Source organism: Enhydra lutris, unplaced genomic scaffold, assembly GCF_002288905.1.
Source record: "Enhydra lutris kenyoni isolate GAN:26980312 unplaced genomic scaffold, ASM228890v2 scaffoldscaffold24, whole genome shotgun sequence".
In the NCBI taxonomy this organism is placed as follows: domain Eukaryota; kingdom Metazoa; phylum Chordata; class Mammalia; order Carnivora; family Mustelidae; genus Enhydra; species Enhydra lutris.
Window position 1 is genome coordinate 26,297,983 of NW_019154108.1, and position 20,805 is coordinate 26,318,787.

At 35.5% G+C, this 20,805-nt stretch overlaps 1 protein-coding gene across 2 annotated transcripts in view; it reads left to right on the forward strand.

The window, feature by feature from the left end:
• Nucleotides 1-20,805, forward strand: part of LOC111150846 (ring finger and WD repeat domain 2) — a 249,971-nt gene that overhangs the window by 60,786 nt on the left and 168,380 nt on the right. For both annotated transcript variants that reach the window (XM_022508477.1, XM_022508479.1), the window contains exons 7-9: nt 732-791; nt 2,339-2,415; nt 18,358-18,415. In XM_022508477.1, the coding sequence (XP_022364185.1) occupies nt 732-791; nt 2,339-2,415; nt 18,358-18,415 (195 nt within the window). The remainder of the gene's footprint in view (nt 1-731; nt 792-2,338; nt 2,416-18,357; nt 18,416-20,805) is intronic.

The window sequence follows — 20,805 nt, forward strand, 5'->3', positions numbered from 1 at the left end:
TGTGGGACTCGATCCCAGGACACTGGGATCATGACCTGAGCCGAAGGCAGCTGCTTAACCAACTGAGCCACCCAGGCGTCCCAAGATTTTATTTATTTGACAGAGAGAGCAAGCTTGCTCGAAGGAGAGTGTGTGCATAAGCAGAGAGAGGGGTAAAGGGAGGGTGAGAAGCAGACTCCCTGCTGTGTAGGGAGCCAGATATGGGGGATATGGTTTGAACCTGGGATCTTAGGATCATGACCTGAGCGGAAGGCAGATGCTTAACTGACTGAGCCACTCAGGCACCCAGATGAAGCATTATCTTTAAACATGTCTTAAAAAATGCTTAAGAGACAAATGTTAAGATGCTAACTTGTGATTGTTTTTGGCTATAACCTCTGTGAAACTAATTTTTATTTTAAAATGGAGTTAATAGGTCACGTGCTGACATTAATTGCAACCAAATGAGGTAATTGGAAAGTCGTTGTATGTTTCCTTTTTTTTTTTAAGTCACACTGTCAGTTTTGTTGATCATTTTTATCTGAATAATGAATAAAGTCATTAAGTTTCTCAGTATTTTTTAACATAGAACTTGCAGCTCTTTTTGTCTGCAGTTTTTCATCCCTGCAGTCTGTTGTTACTGTCCAATTTTCTAGAAATTATTTTCCAAGTGTAAAGTTATTTTATGATCACGGTGATGCCAGTGTGATTTGGTTTAAGCTTTTTATCCCCCCTCTCTATTTTGTCTACAGCAACTGGAACAGATCCAGAAGGAGCTGAGTGTTTTGGAAGAGGATATTAAAAGAGTGGAAGTAAGAAATCAGGAATTTCTCACATCTCTAGCAATTTTCAGTTTCGTGAAATTGTCACTTTCCCTTTAAATTACTGCATTGAATTTATGGGATTTGTTTCCACTATATAAAATGTAACAGATGTTACTTAAATTTTAATTCAGAGTGCATTTCTGTAGAAAAAGCATTCTGAACACTTTATGATTAAATGTATTCTAAATTTGTTTTCACTGCTTTATTGCCATAATTATTCTTGGGTAGATTGAAAAAATCATTTAGTTTTCTTGGTATGGTATCATAGTAACTTAACTTCCACAAAACCCTCAATTATCATTAAAATTACGATGTCTTTTTGTTTTGTAGTAAAAGACATTGTAATTTTAATGAATTTTTTTTTTTTTACTTTTACTAAGTAAATAATTTTTTATGTATCTACTCTGCTAAGGTTAATTTACAAAGAGTTATGAAAACACGTGAATAATACTCTAGGCATTTATAGTATAATATAATTTACGGAAATCAATAGGAAGATCTCTTGGAGGCTCATAGGCTATTATGTTGTGATATTATTTTCTGAGCTTCATTTAAATTTAGTGTGTGTTTTAAATTGTTCACATGTTGTAACTTTCTTTTGCTGATATGTAGACATGTAAAATGATCTCGAGTTTAATATTTTGTGGAAATTCATTATCCCATGTGGCATTCTTAACTTGTTACTACTATGCTTATGTCCCATCTTGGCTGTGTTACTGAACTGAGCTTGGATTACACAGACGTAATTCTACCTGATTATGTATCTTTAGTGGGATTTTAAAATTTCTGCTTTCCCATTGATCAGAATAGCACATAAAAAAGGACAGGTTGTTGGTTTGATTCGGAGGTGCATAATTTATGCAATAATGGTTGATTAAGAGACTTCTCCCTCTGAGGTAATGCGTTAGACTTTAAGTCATTATTTTATTTAAAGATTTCATTTATTTATTTGACAGACAGAGATCACAAGTAGGCAGAGAGGCAGGCAGAGAGAGAGGAGGAAGCAGGCTCCCTGCTGAGCAGAGAGCCCTAAGTCATTATTTTAAAATGGTAATATTTGAATCAGGATGACTGTTACTTAATGCTTTCAGAGGATGTTTTTAAAGTAAACAAAATACCCTGTTTGGACTTCAAAGAGCTGAACCTAATGCTTCACGTACCATACTTTCATAGTTATATTTATCAATGGGTTCTCTCTTGGATTAATGATTAGCTTATTGTACAATATAGTATATCTCATTTGAAATATTTACATTGTCTTTTTCTGCATTTGGTGGCTTCCTTAGTGCTTAACAATATTTATTAAAGAGTTTCTAGTTTTTTAAGAATGTGTACCATAGAAAAAGTTGTCTTTCAACTTTTAGATATCTTGCTTTTGTGCTCTGAGGAGAGGAACCCTTGAGAAATAGGGATGTTGAGAAAAATGTGACTGATAAAAATCTAGGATTGGAAGGGAACGTAATATATCTCACTTATCTGACTTACATATTTTCTGTTTGGAGTGTCCACTATAACTCAAATAATTGTGTTTTCAGGAAATGAGCGGCTTGTACTCTCCTGTCAGTGAGGATAGCACAGTACCTCAATTTGAAGCTCCTTCTCCATCACACAGGTACAAAGCTTCAAACTTGTAATTACTTAGGATTTATGTTGCAAAATGCACATATGGTACTAGTCCTTGGGAACTTTTCCATGTAATGTACAAAACCCCTGAGAAATTGCTTTTGGTCATTATCTAGAAATGAGATTCAGATGGCCCATCTGTTTCCTTAATGCTTTGAATTTTCATGCCATGAACAGCAGAATATTGTAATATTATGAATTCACTGTTGGATTAAAAGTTTGGTGAATTTCTTGAAATAATAGTAGCTTTAAATATCTTGTGAGTTAAAAGCAAATGACCTTAAAAGTCTATAATTTGAGAAGATGAAAAATGGTAGGTAATATTAGGGAGAAATTTGATGAAGTAAATCCTTGGGCTTTTCCCCTAAAAACTTGGGTATTTTCTTCATTACTCTGTGCTCTTAATTTGTGTTCTCTTCTATATGCTCTGTTAGAACAGGGATTGTATTTGTCTTGCTTGTGATTGTTTCCCTGGGTTTTAGAGTAGCAGTAACGACTGGCCTTGTTCATTAAGTATTTGTGAAGTACAGTAAATGTCCATGGTTCTTCTAGCTCTGAAGTTCTAGTTCATGAAATATATTCTACCTAAAATTGGAATTTGAACTTTCTGCTTGAAGTGTTCAAAGTAAGAGCAGTTTTACATGTTTTTATCTTCTTAATCCATTTAAGATAATGGCTCAGTGGACTCTTTTCAAACAACTAGTTTTAGAATAAGATGTGAATTGTTAGGCAGTTCAGTGCCACTACAAGTGATTACAGCAGCCTTCAAAACCTGTGTCAGTTTAGGAAGGCTCTGGTGGATCTAGCTTGGTTTGATCTGTGGAGAGAGGGGCACAGGGGACCTTCTAGTTAATGAAGGTTCCTGGGTGTTTGATATTTTCCTCATTAACCATTTTTGGAGAATCCTTGTGAGTTCTAGTGGATTCTAGAGTCATATTAGCCGTGTAATTCAACTTTTTTCCTTTATATTTTGTTTTCTTTAAAACACCTGGGAATGACTCAGTCTGTGGGATATTGTTACCTTTAAGTTAATGATGCTCCCTTTCTGAAATACATGGGATCTTTGTCAGTGGAATACTATGTGAGTGTATGCAGGTAAGCAAAAATTGTCATCTCACAAAATATTCACTGACAGTTCCCATTGTCCTCTCTCTTGTTTAATGGTGGCATTTCTTTCTGTTTGTCCAGGTTTGTTATTCAGTCTCTCACTGGTGGGTTTTAGTAACATGTGACAATATAGTATTATATTAATTTAACTGGCTCTATTTATTGAATGGCTCTGATATGGGCTAGGCACTATTGTATTTGTTGGAATATAGCTGGCATAGTCCCTGCCCTTAATGGAGCTTACCGTTTAGGAGGTGTCTGTGTGAGGCTTGGGGAGATACTAAACAAATAAATATATGATGTAGTAGTAGTACTATAAAGTACGTAAGTAGTACATTAGGAAGAAAAATTAAACATATTAGGGGTTTGCTAAAAAGATCAGGGCATATTAAGACTGGAAATAGCATGTAGTTCCAGTCAGTTTGCATACTCAGGCTTCTCTGGGAGTTGATATTTAAGCTGACAGATGAATGAAGTGTAAATATCATAGAAAGTCAGGGCCCCCAGGATCTATAGTCAGTTGAGTGTCCCACTCTTGGGTTCTGCTCAGGTTGTAATCTCAGGGTCATTAGAGTGAGCCCCTAGTCAGACTGCCCTGAGGGCAGAGTCGGTTTAAGACTCTTTCTCCCTCTCCTTCTGCCCCATTCCCCCAAAACTAAGTAAATCTTTAAAAAAGAAAAATCATGGGAAAGTTTTGAGCAGGATCTGATTTAGATTTTAAAATGTTTATTGGGGTACCCATGTGGGGGATAGAGAAGAGACTCTGTCCCAACCCTCTGCCGCTGGAAGTGTGGTAAAAGTTTGGAAGCAAATACAGTCTGGAAGAGAGGAGATCATGTCTTAGATTAGGATTTTATTGAAGGAAGAGATGAGAAATGGTTGATTATAAAATAAAATAAGCAGGGGTATCTGGGTGGCTCAATTGGTTAAGGGTCTGCCTTTGGCTCAGGTCATAATCCCAGGGTCCTGATATCGAGTCTCTCATTGGGCTCCCTGCTCAGTGAGTGCTCTGTCTGCTCTCTCCCTCTTTCTCTCTCTGTCAAATAAATTCTTTTAAAAAAAAAAAAAAGTAGCAGATCTTACAAAAGATTCAGGATTTCATAAAGTCTATGAAAACTTTGTCAGAGAACTGCTAAAATCCTATACAAAGCTGTTGTCAGATAAGGTTCTGGCTGAGTTAACTTAGTTAATAGTTGAAGAAATGAAAACAGGCAAACATAGGACTTAAAGAGTATTTTGATATTTTTGTGGAACAAGTAATTTGAATATCAAGGTTTAAGAGAGACACTTGGGAAAAACAATGTAGCCCTAAAGGACTCTTAGGAAATGACCCTTAAGATTAAGATGTGAAATTAAACATGTTATGTTATACTATCAGTATTTTATTTTTCTTTCTTTTTTTTAAAAAATATTTTATTTATTTATTTGACAGACAGATCACAAGTAGGCAGACAGGCAGGCAGAGAGAGAGGAGGAAGCAGGCTCCCCGCCAAGCAGAGAGCCCGATGCGGGGCTCGATCCCAGGACCCTGGGATCATGACCTGAGCCGAAGGCAGAGGCTTTAACCCACTGAGCCACCCAGGCGCCCCTATTTTTCTTTATTTTTAAGAAATAGTATGTAGTTCCAGTCATAGTAACTTTGTTCCCCCATAATTATTAACTTGATTATTTAAATGTAAGACAGTTTTGCTTTTTGTTATTTCAGTTATTCTGTAATGAGGACCTCTTTTTATATGTCTGGTCATTGAATTCCTTACGTAGATTCTAAGTTAATGATTAGATCATGTATTGAAATGAGAAGAAAAACAAAAGACATGTAACTGTTTTCTCTAACTCTACTCTCCCTAGGATTCTATCTTCTGTATACCATGATTAGCTCTAATTTTCATATAGTATGTATTCTCTTCCTGCTGTTTAGACCCTCCGTATTACATGGCTTTTTTTTTTTTTTAAAGATTTTATTTATTTATTTGACAGAGAGAGATCACAAGTAGACGGAGAGGCAGGCAGAGAGAGAGAGAGAGAGAGAGAGAAGTAGGCTCCCTGCTGAGCAGAGAGCCTGATGCGGGACTCGATCACCAGGACCCTGAGATCATGACCTGAGCCGAAGGCAGCGGCTTAACCCACTGAGCCACCCAGGTGCCCTAGCAATGACTTTTTAACTATCCTTTTGCAGTGTATTGCAAGAAATCTGATCATGTTTCTTTCCTGCTTAAAATCCTTCAGTGGCTTTCCACTGCATGTAAGTTGGTTTAGATTCAGCTCTTTTGCATGGCCTTCCATATCTTTTTTTGTGCTTTGGAATTAAATTTAACTCCTGAAACAGGATGTTAAAATACCTTTACTTATACCTTGTTCCTTTTGCCTGGAAATTTCTGGATTCATCTCTTACATAGTTCTCCCTTCCCAAAGTGACCCTTCCCTCCCCCCACTGCCCAAGAATCCAACCAAGGGGAAACTCTTCTCTGTTCTTTTTTGATATACCATTTCCCTAAAGACTGAAGGGGAGAAAGGAAGGAGGCGATAGAATTAAACACTTAAAACAAAATGTATTTATTTTGTTCCTGCTTCTGTTGGTGTGTACTAGTTTTGTATATTTCCCATAGTGTACTGTAATTCTGTGACTATTTAGTTTTTCTTATACTCCTTTATTTTTATATGAGCATTTATACAGATTAGGACTTAAATTTTTTTTTTTTTTTTTTTTTTTTACTTTTTAAGATTTTATTTATTTATTTGACAGACAGAGATCACAAGTAGGCAGAGAGGCAGGCAGAGAGAGAAGGGGAAGCAGGCTCCCCACTGAGTAGAGAGCCCGACATGGAGCTCAATCCCAGGACCCCGGGATTATGACCCGAGCCAAAGGCAGAGGCTTTAACCCACTGAGCCACCCAGGCACCCTAAAATATGTTTTTGATTAGAAGAATTTTATTTAATTTTTGTTAGTTTGTTAGATTTTGACGGAAGCATGACCTTTAGTATACTTAATAATTAAACTTATGCAATCTTTAAAAAACAACAGAACAGAAGCTGTCAGCCAGGCTTCATTGGAGTGTGGTTGAGGGGGAGGGAGTTGGTGTGTGATTTTTCCTTCATAAAATCAGTTGAATTTTTTTTTTTTTTAACACTTTGAAACCTTCATCCATTACAGATTTCTCTTATCAGAATTAATTTAAGCTGAAGATTGCTGTTTTCGGGGCCTTTTTCATTCTGCTTTAGATTATGAGGGAGGAAGTCTCCACAATTCATAGTGAGCTGTAATTTGTACTTTGCTGTTGCATAACTATATGTGTCAAATTATGAGTGAGTTAGAGAATAGTAGGCAAGCAGGTCTTTTTTACTTTTTGCCAAATGGGATTGGTCCTTTTATCTGGTAGTACAGCTATCAGCATATCTATCTTAATATACTCTTTCAGAGGATTATTAATATATGATATTAACATATTATTAATATGCACAGAGGATATTAATTTTTAACTTTAACTCAAACTTTAAGTATTAAAATGAAACATTTTTGTTCAGATTTCTTCTTGATAAAGATAGTTGATGATTTTTAGGTTAAAACATTCTTGGACCAAAAAATTTAATATCTAAAATTTAGATTTTAATTCTTCTTTAAAACCATGATCAGTAATTATGCTTGTAAATTTTTAAATGCTTCTTATTGATGTGTTTTCTATCTTAGAAATGATTGTGTTAAAATTCTTTGTCTTTAAGCAAGTATTTCAGAATCATCAATTTTCAGTCTCTCACCTCTGTGTTTTCAGAACTTCAAATAACTTATTTGGAGATAATGTATTAGTTTAAACTTCTCTATATGCTTAAGGTAGATATGCTTTAATGTGATCCAGGTAGTTACTGGAATTAAATTTACAGAATAACTTTTGCCTTCCTATGATAAAATAATAAATAAATACAATGGAAATACAGTAAATAAAATTTTCTGACTTAGACTCTCCAATCCTTAAAATCTTTTTACCCATAAGAGAATTCCCTTTTTTTTTTTTTTTTAAGATTTTATTTATTTATTTGTTAGCGCACACACACGCACAAGCAGGAGGAGCAGCAGGCAGAGTGAGGCAGGGTCCCCACTGAGCGCGGAGCTTGGTGTGGGACTAGATCCCAGGACCCTGGGATCATGACCCGAGCTGAAGGCAGATGCTTAACTGACTGAACCACCCAGGCATTTCCCATAAGAAACTTTAGTTGATCATGAATTTAATTAATTTTTTTGAAAGACATATTTATGAGTTTAAAATCTGAATTATTAAGGTTGTCTGTGGTGTAGAAGAGGGAGGTTTATAAATAAAAAGGAGGTAAAACTTTATGGAAGACACTTTTGCTTTTATTTAATTACTTTTAACAGATGTTTTTGAGACTTACCTTTAATTTGTGTTTCTATTGACAAAGGTCCAGTTGAATCAAAATGTAGTCATAATAGGAAGGAAAAGCAAAGGGTCAATTTATCAATGTTAGAATTATTTATTATTAAGAATATATACAGTGACGCCTGGGTGGCTCAGTCGGTTAAGCCGCTGCCTTCGGCTTAGGTCATGATCCCAGGGTGCTGGGATCGAGTCCTGCATAGGACTCCTTGCTCGGCGGGGAGCCAGCTTCTCTCTCTGCCTCTGCCTGCCACTCTGCCTGCTTGTGTGCTCTCTCTCTCTCTGACAAATAAATAAATAAAATCTTAAAAAAAAAAAAAGGATATATACATAGCGTTGTGAGTTAATACTTTGTGAATTTGTGTATTTTATAATTTGAGTAAACTAATGAAATTCAAGGAATTTGATATTTCATAATGGGTGTGGACTAGATTATGAAATTCTTCTTTAGCTCAATTGTGTCAGTGAACGATTATGTTTACTTATGCAATTATATTTACCTGCAATCATAAAAAGAAAAAAAATGTGTGGTGGTGGGTGGTGGTTTTGGATGGCTCTGAAATCAGGACCTCAATCAAAACCAAGAGTCAAATGCTTAACTGACTGTGCCACTCAGGTGCTCCCCCTGCCCCGGTCCTAATTCTTGTATACTATGTCTTTGGCTGGATTATGACCCTGTGTTAATGGATCTTTCTTGAGATATTAATGCTTAAGTTCTTGGTACTTTTGGCATTTATTATTAGTTCAGTTGCTTTATTTTACTTGGGGAGAAAATTTTTTTAAAATATAGGAATTGAGGGACGCCTGGGTGGCTCAGTTGGTTGAGCAGCTGCCTTCGGCTCAGGTCATGATCCCAGCATCCTGGGATCGAGTCCCACATCGGGCTCCTTGCTCGGCAGGGAGCCTACTTCTCCCTCTGCCTCTGCTTGCCATTCTGTCTGCCTGTGCTCGCTCTCTCTCCCTCTATCTCTGACAAATAAATGAATAAAATCTAAAAAAAAAAAAAAATAGGAATTGAAATTTTCTTTCTTTTTTTTTTTTTTTTTTAATATTTTATTTATTTATTTGACAGAGAGACAGCGACAGAGGGAACACAACCAGGGGGAGTAGGAGAGGGAGGAGCAGGTTTCCGGTAGAGCAGGGAGCCTGATGCAGGGCTTGATCCCAGAATCTTGGAATCATGACCTGAGCTGAAGGCAGAGGCTTAACGACTGAGCCACCCAGATGCCCCAGGATTGAAAATTTTAAAAAGATTTTATTTATTTATTTAGAAAGCTGACTAGTGGGGGCAGGGGCAGAGGGAAAGGTAGAGGGAGGGAATCTTAAGGAGACTCTGTTCTGAGCGCAGAGCTTAACACAGGGCTTGATCCCAAGACCCAGATGCTTAATCAACTGAGCCACCTAGGCACCCCAGGAATTGAAATGTTTTTGTGGTCAAGTCTAACTCTAATCCTTACAAGTATGTCTGTAATTATATATTTTAAACAAATCTTCCTACATAAACCTAAAGAGTTTTTATTTATTCTTTATTTCCTTTATTCAAGAGGGAAATTGTAACAATACAGGAAATTCTCCACACACAGGCTGACACTTTTTTCCATATCTCCAAGATTAGGTGGATCTTTTTTCTTTTTTTAAAGATTTTATTTATTTATGTGACAGAGAGAGAGAGAGAGAGAGAGAGACATCACAAGTAGGCAGAGAGGCAGGCAGAGAGAGAGGGGGAAGCAGGCTCCCCACTGAGCAGAGAGCCCGATGTGGGGCTCGATCCCAGGAGATCATGCCCTGAGCTGAAGGCAGAGGCTTAACCCACTGAGCTACCCAGGCGCCCCAGATTAGGTGAATCTTAACAAATCTCTGCTATACTTGCATCAAGGACTTTTGAACATAAATGATGTGTTGCTATGTTTTAATGACGTTTATATATGGTGTGGGAGCCATAGTAAAACCAGTAGTTGACTGTTTAATTGTTGGGAGTACTGAGGAGTTACTTGCCTTTGTGTAAGTTACTTGCCCTATTGTGCAAAGGAGTTGAAATTAAAGTCATAAGAGATGGAGGAAATTGAAAATCTTACAGAATTTTCAACTTGAGCCAAAACAAAAAGAAACAAAATGCAGAAAAACTTCCTTGTCAATTAATATAGCACATACTCTTCATACACCTGCAGTTTCTTTCTTTCTTTCTTTTTTTAAAGATTTTATTCATTTATTTTTCTGAGAGAGAGAGAGAGAGAGACCTAGCTCATAAGCAGGGGAGTGGCAGAGGGAGAAACAGTCTCCCTACTGAGTAAGAAGCCTGATGTGGGGCTCGATCCCAGGATTCTGGGATCACGACCCAAGCCAAAGGCAGATGCTTAACAGACTGAGCCACCTAGGTGTCCTACATCTGCAATCTCTCATTAAATTGATAGGTAGTAGAAAATTAGCAAGTTGTGAAAACCTTTTCTGAAACTGTGCAGTTTCTTTATTTAGAATGTCTGAAGAGTGGGTGCCTGGGTGGCTCAGTAGGTTAAGCCTCCGCCTTCTGCTCAGGTCATGATCTCAGCAGGGGGCCTGTTTCCCCCCTCTCTCTGCCTGCCTCTTTGCCTACTTCTGATCTCTGTCAAATAAATAAATAAAATCTTAAAAAAAAAAAAAGAATGTCTGAAGAGTTTATTCTTCAGTAACTCAGCCAGCTTTGGAGGGCATATAAGACATGTTTAACAGTCCCTTCTTATAGGGACTGGATATACAGTTGTGAATATGATAGCCCCTAGAACCCTACTCTCATGGTTACATAGCTTTAGGATGAAAAATACGTTATGCTGGCAAATGAATTTTTCTGCTTAGAATATGTGAATAAGACTTTGATTCCAAAAATTAAAATAATCAAAAGGCTTTTAACTCTGAAGCTGTGGTATTTATATTTGATTTGTAGGCATTTCAGGATTTTTTTTAAAAGCACCTTTGAGTTCTTGTTATAAAGTATAATTTGTCATCACTTAATGGTGATAACAGTATATTTCAGTTCTGAAATCTGAGGTGTGAATAGGCCAAATTCCAGTGTGTATAAGTTTTAACTAAGACTCTTGTTTGTAATGAAGATTTTTGAATCCTTCCTCCAAATCTCATCATAAGGTTGGTGGTGGATCCCAGAGATTTAAATGCAAGTTTGGGGGAATCATACTTTAAAAATATGTAAACATTGGTTTAGTAGGTAGTGAATATGTCTGTATTACTGAGATGTGTCTAAATAAACCTTTAAATCAGATATAATTTTTTTCATTAAAGAAAGCTCAAATATTTAATACTAATGTTTTATATTTTTAGCTTATTTCACCTTTTAGAGAGGATAAAATAAAGATTTCTGTTTTACTCTCAATTATGTGAAGTTATGTATTTTTCTATAATGTCTTAAAAACACCTGAAAACAAAACAAAACAAAATACCTGAAATCAAATTTCTGGACTTGAGAGAGTCAGGGAAGTTGAAATAAAGCTTTGGGTGGGAAGCTGAGTATTGATTGATGTATACCAACCATTTCTTGTTGATTTTATTGATAGACTGTGATTAGATCCTCTTTTTGTCTTGTCAGATTAGTCACAGAGGAAACTTTTCACCTCTTTGATTATTTTAGGTATACCTTGATTGTGGGAGGTCTGGGATGGGGGAGGTTGGGAAAACAGTCAGAATACCTGGTAACCCTGTTTTAGTTATAAGGGTAACTGAATAAAGCATAAATTTTTTTTTTTAAGATTTTATTTATTTATTTGTCAGAGAGAGAGAGAGAGAGTACACAGAAGTAGGCAGAGAGGCAGGCAGAGGCAGTGAGAGAAGCTGGCTCCCTGCCCAGCCCGATGCGGGACTCGATCCCAGGACTCCAGGATCATGACCTGAGCCGAAGGCAGCGGCTTAACCAACTGAGCCACCCAGGCGCCCTAAAGCATAAAATTTTAAGTGCTAGTACCATTTTTTGTTTCTGCTGTTTACGGTCTTTCACATATGCAAGTTCTAGCATATTTTCCCTGTTCTTCAGCTCCTCTACCTTTGAATCGTAAGTTTTTGGAGTGCTTTTTCCTGCTTTCTTTGCCTTAAAAACCTTTTCTAAGGTTATTTCAGATAACTGGGCTTTTGTAACACTAACATTTGTGTTTTCTGTATCATTTGATAATTAAAAATTTCTCCTCGGTGAATTAAAACTAAATTCTGAACTATTTTCCCTTACTAGAAAATGGTAGTAGAATATAAAGTGTTTAAACATTGCACTTAGCCTAACAAACTGCGACTTTCACTAGTTTTGGAGGCGGATCAGTCTCATCAGTCTTATTCTTTAGAGCTTAATCTTTTGTTTTTTTAAATTCTGCCAAGGAGAATTCCAGAGGCAGCAAGCAATAGATTTAGACCTATTCTGTCTTTCAGACATTTTTCGTCATACTTGCTTTTTGTATCTGCCAGCAGTAAGTAAACTATTGTTATAAAGAAAACTTTAAAATAGGTTGCTCTTTTGCTTTTCCTTTTCAACTTTAGGAATAATTTTGGAGTTACAGACATTTTAAAAGGCAGTATAAATATTAGGTTCATATAGTCCCCATATGCACTGTGTAACTACAACCCTCCCTAACCATGTATAATTAAAAAAGGACAATTAATAAGGGTATTGGGGAGCATTTTTCTGGAGTTCTGAAATACTGTAGTAACATCTGTTTTTTTAAAAACAAACTGAATTTCTTCTTTTTCCTAGAGGCCATAGATATGTAATCTGGAACCCAGTATTTTTACTACTGAAGTTGCATTTCTCAAGTAAATCCAAGCTGTAAAATATATAGGTTCCTATAACATTTTTTGAAACCTTTGGAGTCCGAAGTGTTTGAGTATTTAGTGTTCTCTCTGTCTCCCACCCCCTGCTCCATAGTTATTATATGTTACTGATGGAAGAATAAGAGACCGTTACACATAATCAGGCACATTAATATTTTAGCATTGAAACATGATGTTCATAGTGAAATGATAACAGATCTGTGCAGGGCAAGTTTTACTTTCAAATAAGTCACAAAAGTATGTGATTTTTAGAGTTTTAGGTTTTAGGAATTGAAGTTTTATGTAATCTTTTTGAGCCCAATATTTTTAAAAGCCGAACTATGTGTTGCTAAAAAGGCCTTTGGAGTCAGCAGTGTTTATTTTCACGAAGTTTGTTGTAAAATATCATGATGAAGTTCTTTCAAATACGAAGATGAGTAATAGTACTATCTCTTTGTAAAGAGTCTGAGAGTGTATTAGAAAAGATTTCCTGGTAATTTTCAATTAGATTTTGCATCAAAATCAAGACGTTATTACTGTCTTAGAGAACTGTATTTATTCATAAAAGTTGTAACTGTCATAGTGATATCTATGTATGAGGTGTGGTTTTGTAATACACACGTGCTATCTCATATAACCCTCAGAAAAATGCTGTGCAGTACGGTTTTTTTATCCTCTTCATTGTACATCTGAGGGACTTTTATTCTAGAGATGAAGCAGTTTGCCCAGTATCACACGATTAGTGGCATAACCAGTATTATAATGGAGGCATCCTTACTTTGGAACTCATTAAGCATTGGGAAGTGAAAGAGTTTTGGAAGTCATCACAGAGTTGAAAATGAAACATTGAAAAGAAGAGAGAAACTTTTGGTTCAAAAATGGGAGGGCAGTGATATTTGAGAAGAGAAAATGTATGTAATTTTGGAAGTCTTCCTTAAAAATTCTGGAATTACACTGCCTGGGTTCAAATTTCACCTCTACAACTTATCAGCATTTTGATCTTAGGCAAGTTTATTAACTTTTGTATACCTCAGTTTTCTCATTTGTATAATAAGGATAATACCTGTCTTCACTGATTAAATGTGATAATACATATTTTTTTTAAGAAATGAGAATAATGCCTGGCACACAGTAAGCACTCCATAGATGTTAGCTGCTGCTGCTGTTAGTGGACAGATGAGTCACATTGATACTGGACAATTTGTTTGAATAGTTGTATCAAATGTTAAAGGGTTTGGTAAAATCAGAAAGGAAAAACAAACATGAAGACTGATTACCAGTGTCTCTTGAGGTGTCTGCGTAAGTGGGGCCCACAAGAGTTTTCGCTGTTTAGTAAATGAGATTTACCATTAATTTGGAGTGTAATACTTCAGTTCTTATATAAGAAATGATGTGATCACTCTGATGTAGCAGAGGAAAACCTTTGTTAAATAACAGAAAAGATTATGAGAAGAACAAGTGATTTGGTTCTTATGTGTTTATAATATTATGGAGTACTGCCATGGTAGAAAGGAAATAAAATAGTAACATACTTTATTGTTTTAAGAAATTAAAACCATATTTGATTTTAATTAATCATTATTAAAATTTATAATCAAATTATTTTCAGGTTAACATGTTGCTTAGCATGCTTTGTTTTGTGTAACTGATTTAATAATTTTATGTATAATACTGCAAGGGAACAGGTTTTGGCTCTAGCCCCATATAGTTTATTAAATTTATTAAAATTAAGTTTATTCTTCTCTATCCTAAGTTTATATAATGAAAGAACAAATGAATGACAGTGGTTAGTCTGATCTCATGTGTGTGCATAGCATTTTTTTGACCATTCAATTTCCTTATTTATTTAAAACCCTCATTAATTTTTTTAATGTTCAGCCTTAAATGATTTTTTAAAGATTTTGTTTATTTATTTGAAAGAGAGAGAGAGAGCACAAGGTGGAGGGTGGCAAAGGGAGAGGGGAAAACAGACTCCCCGCTGAGCAGGGAGCCTGATGCTGGGCTCCATGGGATCAGGACCTGAGCCAAAGTTTTGCATTAAGCTCAGGGTTAATCGACTGAGCCACCCAGGTGCCCCTAATGTTCAGCCTTAAACAATCTTAATATACTATAGTTTGCTCACAGAATAAAAAATTCTCTATAATTTAATTAGCTAATGTATCTGTCGGTAATTTAAATGTGAACCATCTTTTTCAAATAAACGCCCAATCAAAAGGTAGTCATCTAGTATTTTTTACCAAGAATGAACCACTATTTGCTCTAGACTACCTGTTCATTATGGATATAGCTTATATGTGAAATTGAATTTCCCTTGTAATTTGGGTTAATGCTGCATAGTTTTCATTTATGTTTTTAGCTAAGCTTCTCATTTTCCCAGTGAAAACATTGGGATTTCTTTTTTTTTGTCAACTCATTTTCCCTGTCTTGATTTAAGTGTATTATTCCTGAATCTGCTTTAGTCACTACCCTGAAATTTTTTTCTTGACCTTGCCTTTTTTTTGTTTTTATTAAAGTTTTGTAATGACATTTATTTTAAATAACTGTTTCTCTTTGATGATATATATTTTAAATAATTGTCTCTCTTTCATATTCATAGTGTGCTATTCTTTCACTTTTCTCCTAACATTATGTCTGTGAGTTGGGGTGAACAAATCCCCCCTCTTCAGTTAGAGAACATCATGTGCCCAAGGAATACAGATAGAGTATGGTGGTTCTGGAGCCTAACTGCATGGGTTTGAATCCTAACTCAGCTGTTTGCTAACTTTGTTACCTTGGGCTAAATACATAATCTCTCTATGCCTGATTTGAGAAATGGGAATGATAATAGTATCTACCTTAGAGTTAAGAGGGCAGTGCCTAGTACATAATAGAGCTTCTGCCATTGTCGTCATTACCATCTGGTGACTGTGGCTGACTTAGAGTTAAGAAGTGGTATAACGCCATAATCAAGAGGACCTAGATCGTCAGTGCTTTTTATATTTTCTTCTACTTATGTTATTTTGTACACACACACACATTTTTTAGAGAAGAATTAAAGAGGTTTGTTTTTCAGATTTCTTCTGTTGTAGTCCTTGTATGCATCAATAAATTTTTCCTAGTGAGTAAGATTCTGATAGAACATAAATTTCAAACTCTATAGTCACTATTAACAAAATACTATTTAGAACCTGTAATTTCAACATCTTTTATAAATTGATGGGTGTTTAAAAAATATGTATTTGACATGTAATCTTACTGTAGACACTGATGTATCAATATCATTATTCAGGTTTGCAGTCAAATCTGAATAGTAACGCCATAAAAAATAATATCTAGAAATGCTCTGTTCTCCTGACCTCTAAATACACAGCTACACAATTTTGTTAATGTTTATAAAAATGCTAGCGGATTACATTTCATTAGTAAAAAGAACAGAGAGATTTTGTTTCTTTAAACGATTATGTATTTATTTATTTGAGAGAAAGGGGCAGAGGGAGTGGGAGAGGGAGAAGCAGACTTCCTTCCGAGCAAGGAGCCTGATGCCTGAGCCCCTGCTTGACCTGGGGCTTGATTGCAGGACCCTGGGATTATGACCTGAGCTGAAGGCAGACGCTTAACTGACTGAGACACACAGGCACCCCGAACAGAGATGTTGAATGCATGTTTTTTCATTTTTAGCCCTGTTAGTCCCTAGATGGAGTACACTAAAAGTAGCACACAATCTAGTCATGCCAGTGCATGACACTGCAAGGACAGTGATCACTGGTTATATTTCATCAAAAGCAACCTGTTATAAAATTCTTTAATTTGTAGTGTAAGTGCTTTGAAGTTTCTTTCTAATATAATTGAGCCTTACTGAAGGAACAGTTACACAAGGAATTAGGTTCTTTTAATATTTGTTGCATTTTGGGGTGCCTGGGTGGCTCAGTCGTTGAGCATCTGCCTTTGGCTCAGGTCATTATCCCAGGGTCCTGGGATCGAGCCCTGCATCGGGCTCCTTGCTCTGTGGAAAGTCTGCTTCTCCCTCTCCTACTCCCCCTGCTTGTGTTCCCTCTTTCACTATGTCTCTCTCTCTGTCAAATAAATAAATAAATAAACAAATAAATAAATAAAATCTTAAAACAAAAAAGTGTTGCATTTTTCTTTTATAAGACTATTGTGAGAACAGTTCCATCTGATTTATTGTACTTTTTAAAATGTGGAGGTTGTATGTTATTGACTAATTTTATATTAATAGTAAAGTTTATTGAATGTTTACCATCTTTTTTGGAGTTCCACTAGGAACATACTTATTTAAATTTTACACCTCTCTGAAGTCTCTTCCTTATTTAATAGATGGAGAAACTGAGGCCAAATAAGATTAATCACTTGCCCAGAGTCATTTAGTTGCTCAGGGGTAAAATTCAGACCCACTCTGTGTACCCTTAAGAAAGCCTCTCATGTTATAACTTTTGAGGTTATTTGATTACTAAAGTAAAGAATGATTTTGTGTATAGACAACTGTCACAATCAATACCTTCACTTGTCTAAATTTCATTAGGGTAGACAATATAAATAGTTTTTTATAGTGGTAATATGAAAGGAGAATTTAAAAAAAGTAAATAACAAGGTTAATCATGGTTGATACATGTTTTGCCGTTTTCAGGTGTTAATGGTCTTCACAGGCTTACTTATTTAAAGATGAGAAGAATATAGAAGTGGTGAAGATAGAAATAATAGGAAGAAAAAGATAGTTTCAGAGATTTTTCTAGGCTTAGGTAGGAAAATGCACAGAAGTTACAACCAAATAAAAAGAATCAATGCAGAAAGCAGATTATGTTTTTTTGTTTTGTTTTGTTTTTTAAAGATTTTATTTATTTATTTGACAGACAGAGATCACAAGTAAGCAGAGAGGCAGGCAGAGAGAGGAGGAAGCAGGCCCCATGCTGAGCAGAGAGCCCGATGTGAGGCTCGATCCCAGGATCCTGGGATCATGACCTGAGTTGAAGGCAGAGGCTTTAACCCACTGAGCCACCCAGGCGCCCCGCAGATTATGTTTTTGATCAGGGAGAGAAAACTAGTATATAGGTTTTGGTTCGTGAAGAAAAAAAAAAAGATTATTGGTATTTTACCTTTATTCCATTCCTTTGATAATTTTCCTTCATGTGAGATTATTATCATAGCATTTTGGACCTGGAGATAATCTAGAGATACAGTAGAGATAGTCCCCACTCATCTCACTTTGAATATGAGGAAATGGAGTGCTTAGAAAGTAAGTGTCTGGGGACATATAGCTCTTAAGTGGCGTAACAGGATCTCTTCTTAACTGAACTTTGATTGCTTGCTTGTGCTCTTTTCCTAATAACTCTTGAGTCCTTTTTTCCTTAAATAGTGTTCATATCTGAAAATGAAATTAGAGCAGATACATTTCTGTAACACCTGTTTTGTGATTATTCCCTATTGATACTCTTTCATGGTCTGTTTGTTTGAGGTGGTGGGGTGAAGGGTTTGTAAATTGCTTAAATACTGGCTGATTGTTTACGGGTTATACATTTATTTGATATCTAATTATTGGCAATAAATATTCTTTTTGCTTAGAAATTAGAAATACTGGACTTAGATATGGTGTATTTTTTAGGTTTACCTTTTCTGTTGCTGGAGTAATGTAAACACTGATGTCATATTTTTCTCTCTTCATTTTGCAGTAGTATTATTGATTCCACAGAATACAGCCAGCCTCCTGGTTTCAGTGGCAGTTCTCAGGTAAATGATATATTTAGCAGTGTATTTTCGTGGTACAATGAATATAATCACCTGAGTTTAAAAATTATAGGTTAGTTTACTGGAATGTGAAAAACATAACTGATTTGAGTGCTGTGGTATTGATTAGACTTAGATTTTTCTGATGCATAAACAACTATTTATGTGCTCATCAATGATGAGTCAAAAAAATTTTATTTTTCAAATACCAGTAACATCAGACCTTGTGAGGAAGGAAATACAGTAAGATCAGATTATGAATAACCACACATTGTTTTTCTCAGGGATCTTTATAGTCTATTGATGAAATACTCATTATGTTGAAATGTTAACCTTTTCTGTGGGAAGTAAACTACAGATTTGAGAAAATAGACTTCCGCTTCACCTGTTTTCTAATTAATTGATTGTTTTGACACTTTTTCCATCTTTAACTTGGGGATGCTGATATTTGTCAAGTCTAATTTTGAGGCTGGACTTTTTTGTTTGTTTGTTTGTTTTACTTTTTACGTTGAAATAATTTCAGACTTAGAGAAAAGTAACCAAAATGGTAAAAGGAATTCCTTTATATCCTTTATCTAGATTGTCCAGAAGTTAACATTTGATCACATTTGCTTGTTCATTCTCTTTCTCTCTTTTGCTTATGTACATACAAATTTTCTTTTTTGGATTGTTTGAATTAGGTACAAACATAATGATTCTTTACCTCTAAATATTTTAATGTGTATTTTCTTTAAAACAAGACAGGGTAGGAGCATGCCTAACATAGTTTAGAAGTCTATAGTGGCTGGGGATAAGTAATCAAGGTGGAGAAAAGTAGAGGCCACTTGGTGCATGACTTTCTTAGGCCATTATGAAGACCTTGTGTTGTGTGTTTTTTTGAGTGAAGTCAGTGAAACTTGGTTGAATCAGTACTTGTCTCACTTAATTCTTTGCATCAAAGATATATATATATATATATTTAAAAGATTTATCCATTTATTGTAGAAAGCAGGGGTGGGGAGGAGAGAATGCAAAAGCAGAAGGGGCAGAGGGAAAGGGAGAGAGAATCTCAGGCAGATCCACGCTGTGTGTGGAGCTGATGTGGGGCTCAGTCGCACAATCTTGAGATCATAACCCCAGCCAAAACCAAGAGTGGACACTTAACTGACTGAGCCACGTAGGTACCCTTAAGCTGGGAAAATCTTAAGATAGTGCGTTTAGGGGGACAAATAAAAAAAGAGCTCATATAAAATATTTCAATATTTAATTGAAATTGACTTATAATATGTAGTAGATTAAAATAATTTAGACAATTCTTATGCATACTATTAGAACAAGTCTTAATGAAATATATAATTTTCAAGGAAAATTAAAAATGTTGAGATTAAAGCAATTATAGAACAATTTGGATATATCAGTTGCCATAACTATTAATTTAATGTGATTCCATAAAAAAACTCAGTGTGTTTTTTAAGAGTGCAGGGAGTGCGACCAATTGGCTTTTAAGTTCATTAGTAGGATGAATGATTCAGAGGTGTAGTAATCACAAGGGCATTTACCCAATAAATTATTAAAATGTATTCTAAGACTGCTATAACAAAAGGAGCACAATAAAATTTAAAATCCAACTGAAAGTTACTGAAGAATGTATTAGCCTGTGGTAAAGGTGGTTATGCAGATCAGTGGGGAAAGTGGGGATTAAGTAAATGGTGTTGTGATAGCCAGGAAACCATTTGTGGAAAAACCACTTACTGTGAGAGTCTAAATCAGCTAAATAATCATATAAATAATGATAGGCCTGTAAAATTAAGAAAGAAGCCTGTATCTTACAGAAACAGAATTTTAACAATGAACAACATTTCAAAAAACTAGGAAAGGTTTTTGTTTTTTTTTTTTTTTTTAAGACTAGGAAAGTTATTTTAAGTATGACGGATAATTAATTTCATTGCTTCAAAATAATGAAAGCTTTTTATATCCATTTCATCTTTTTTTTTTTTTTAAAGATTTTATTTATTTATTTGACAAAGAGAGACAGCTAGAGAGGGGATACAAGCAGGGGGTATGGGAGAGGGAGAAGCAGGCTTCCCACTGAACGGGGAGCCTGATTTGGGCCTTGATGCCAGGACTCTGGGATTGTGACCTGAGCCGAAGGCAGACCCTTAACGACTGAGCCATCCAGGCGCCCCTCATGTAGTCCTTTTGATGAAAGATCCAAGGATAAAAAATTGGAAAAGAAAAAAAAAATTGTTAAGAAAAAAAAAGTGAAAATTTAAAAAAAAAATGAAAATTCAAGTGGCCAGGTCACATATGAAATAATACCTTCCCAAATAATAAAAAGCAAGATATGAAGTAATAATAAGGTTCCAAAGGAGTCACCTAATAGATATGGCTCAGGAATTTTCAAAATTGGAAAT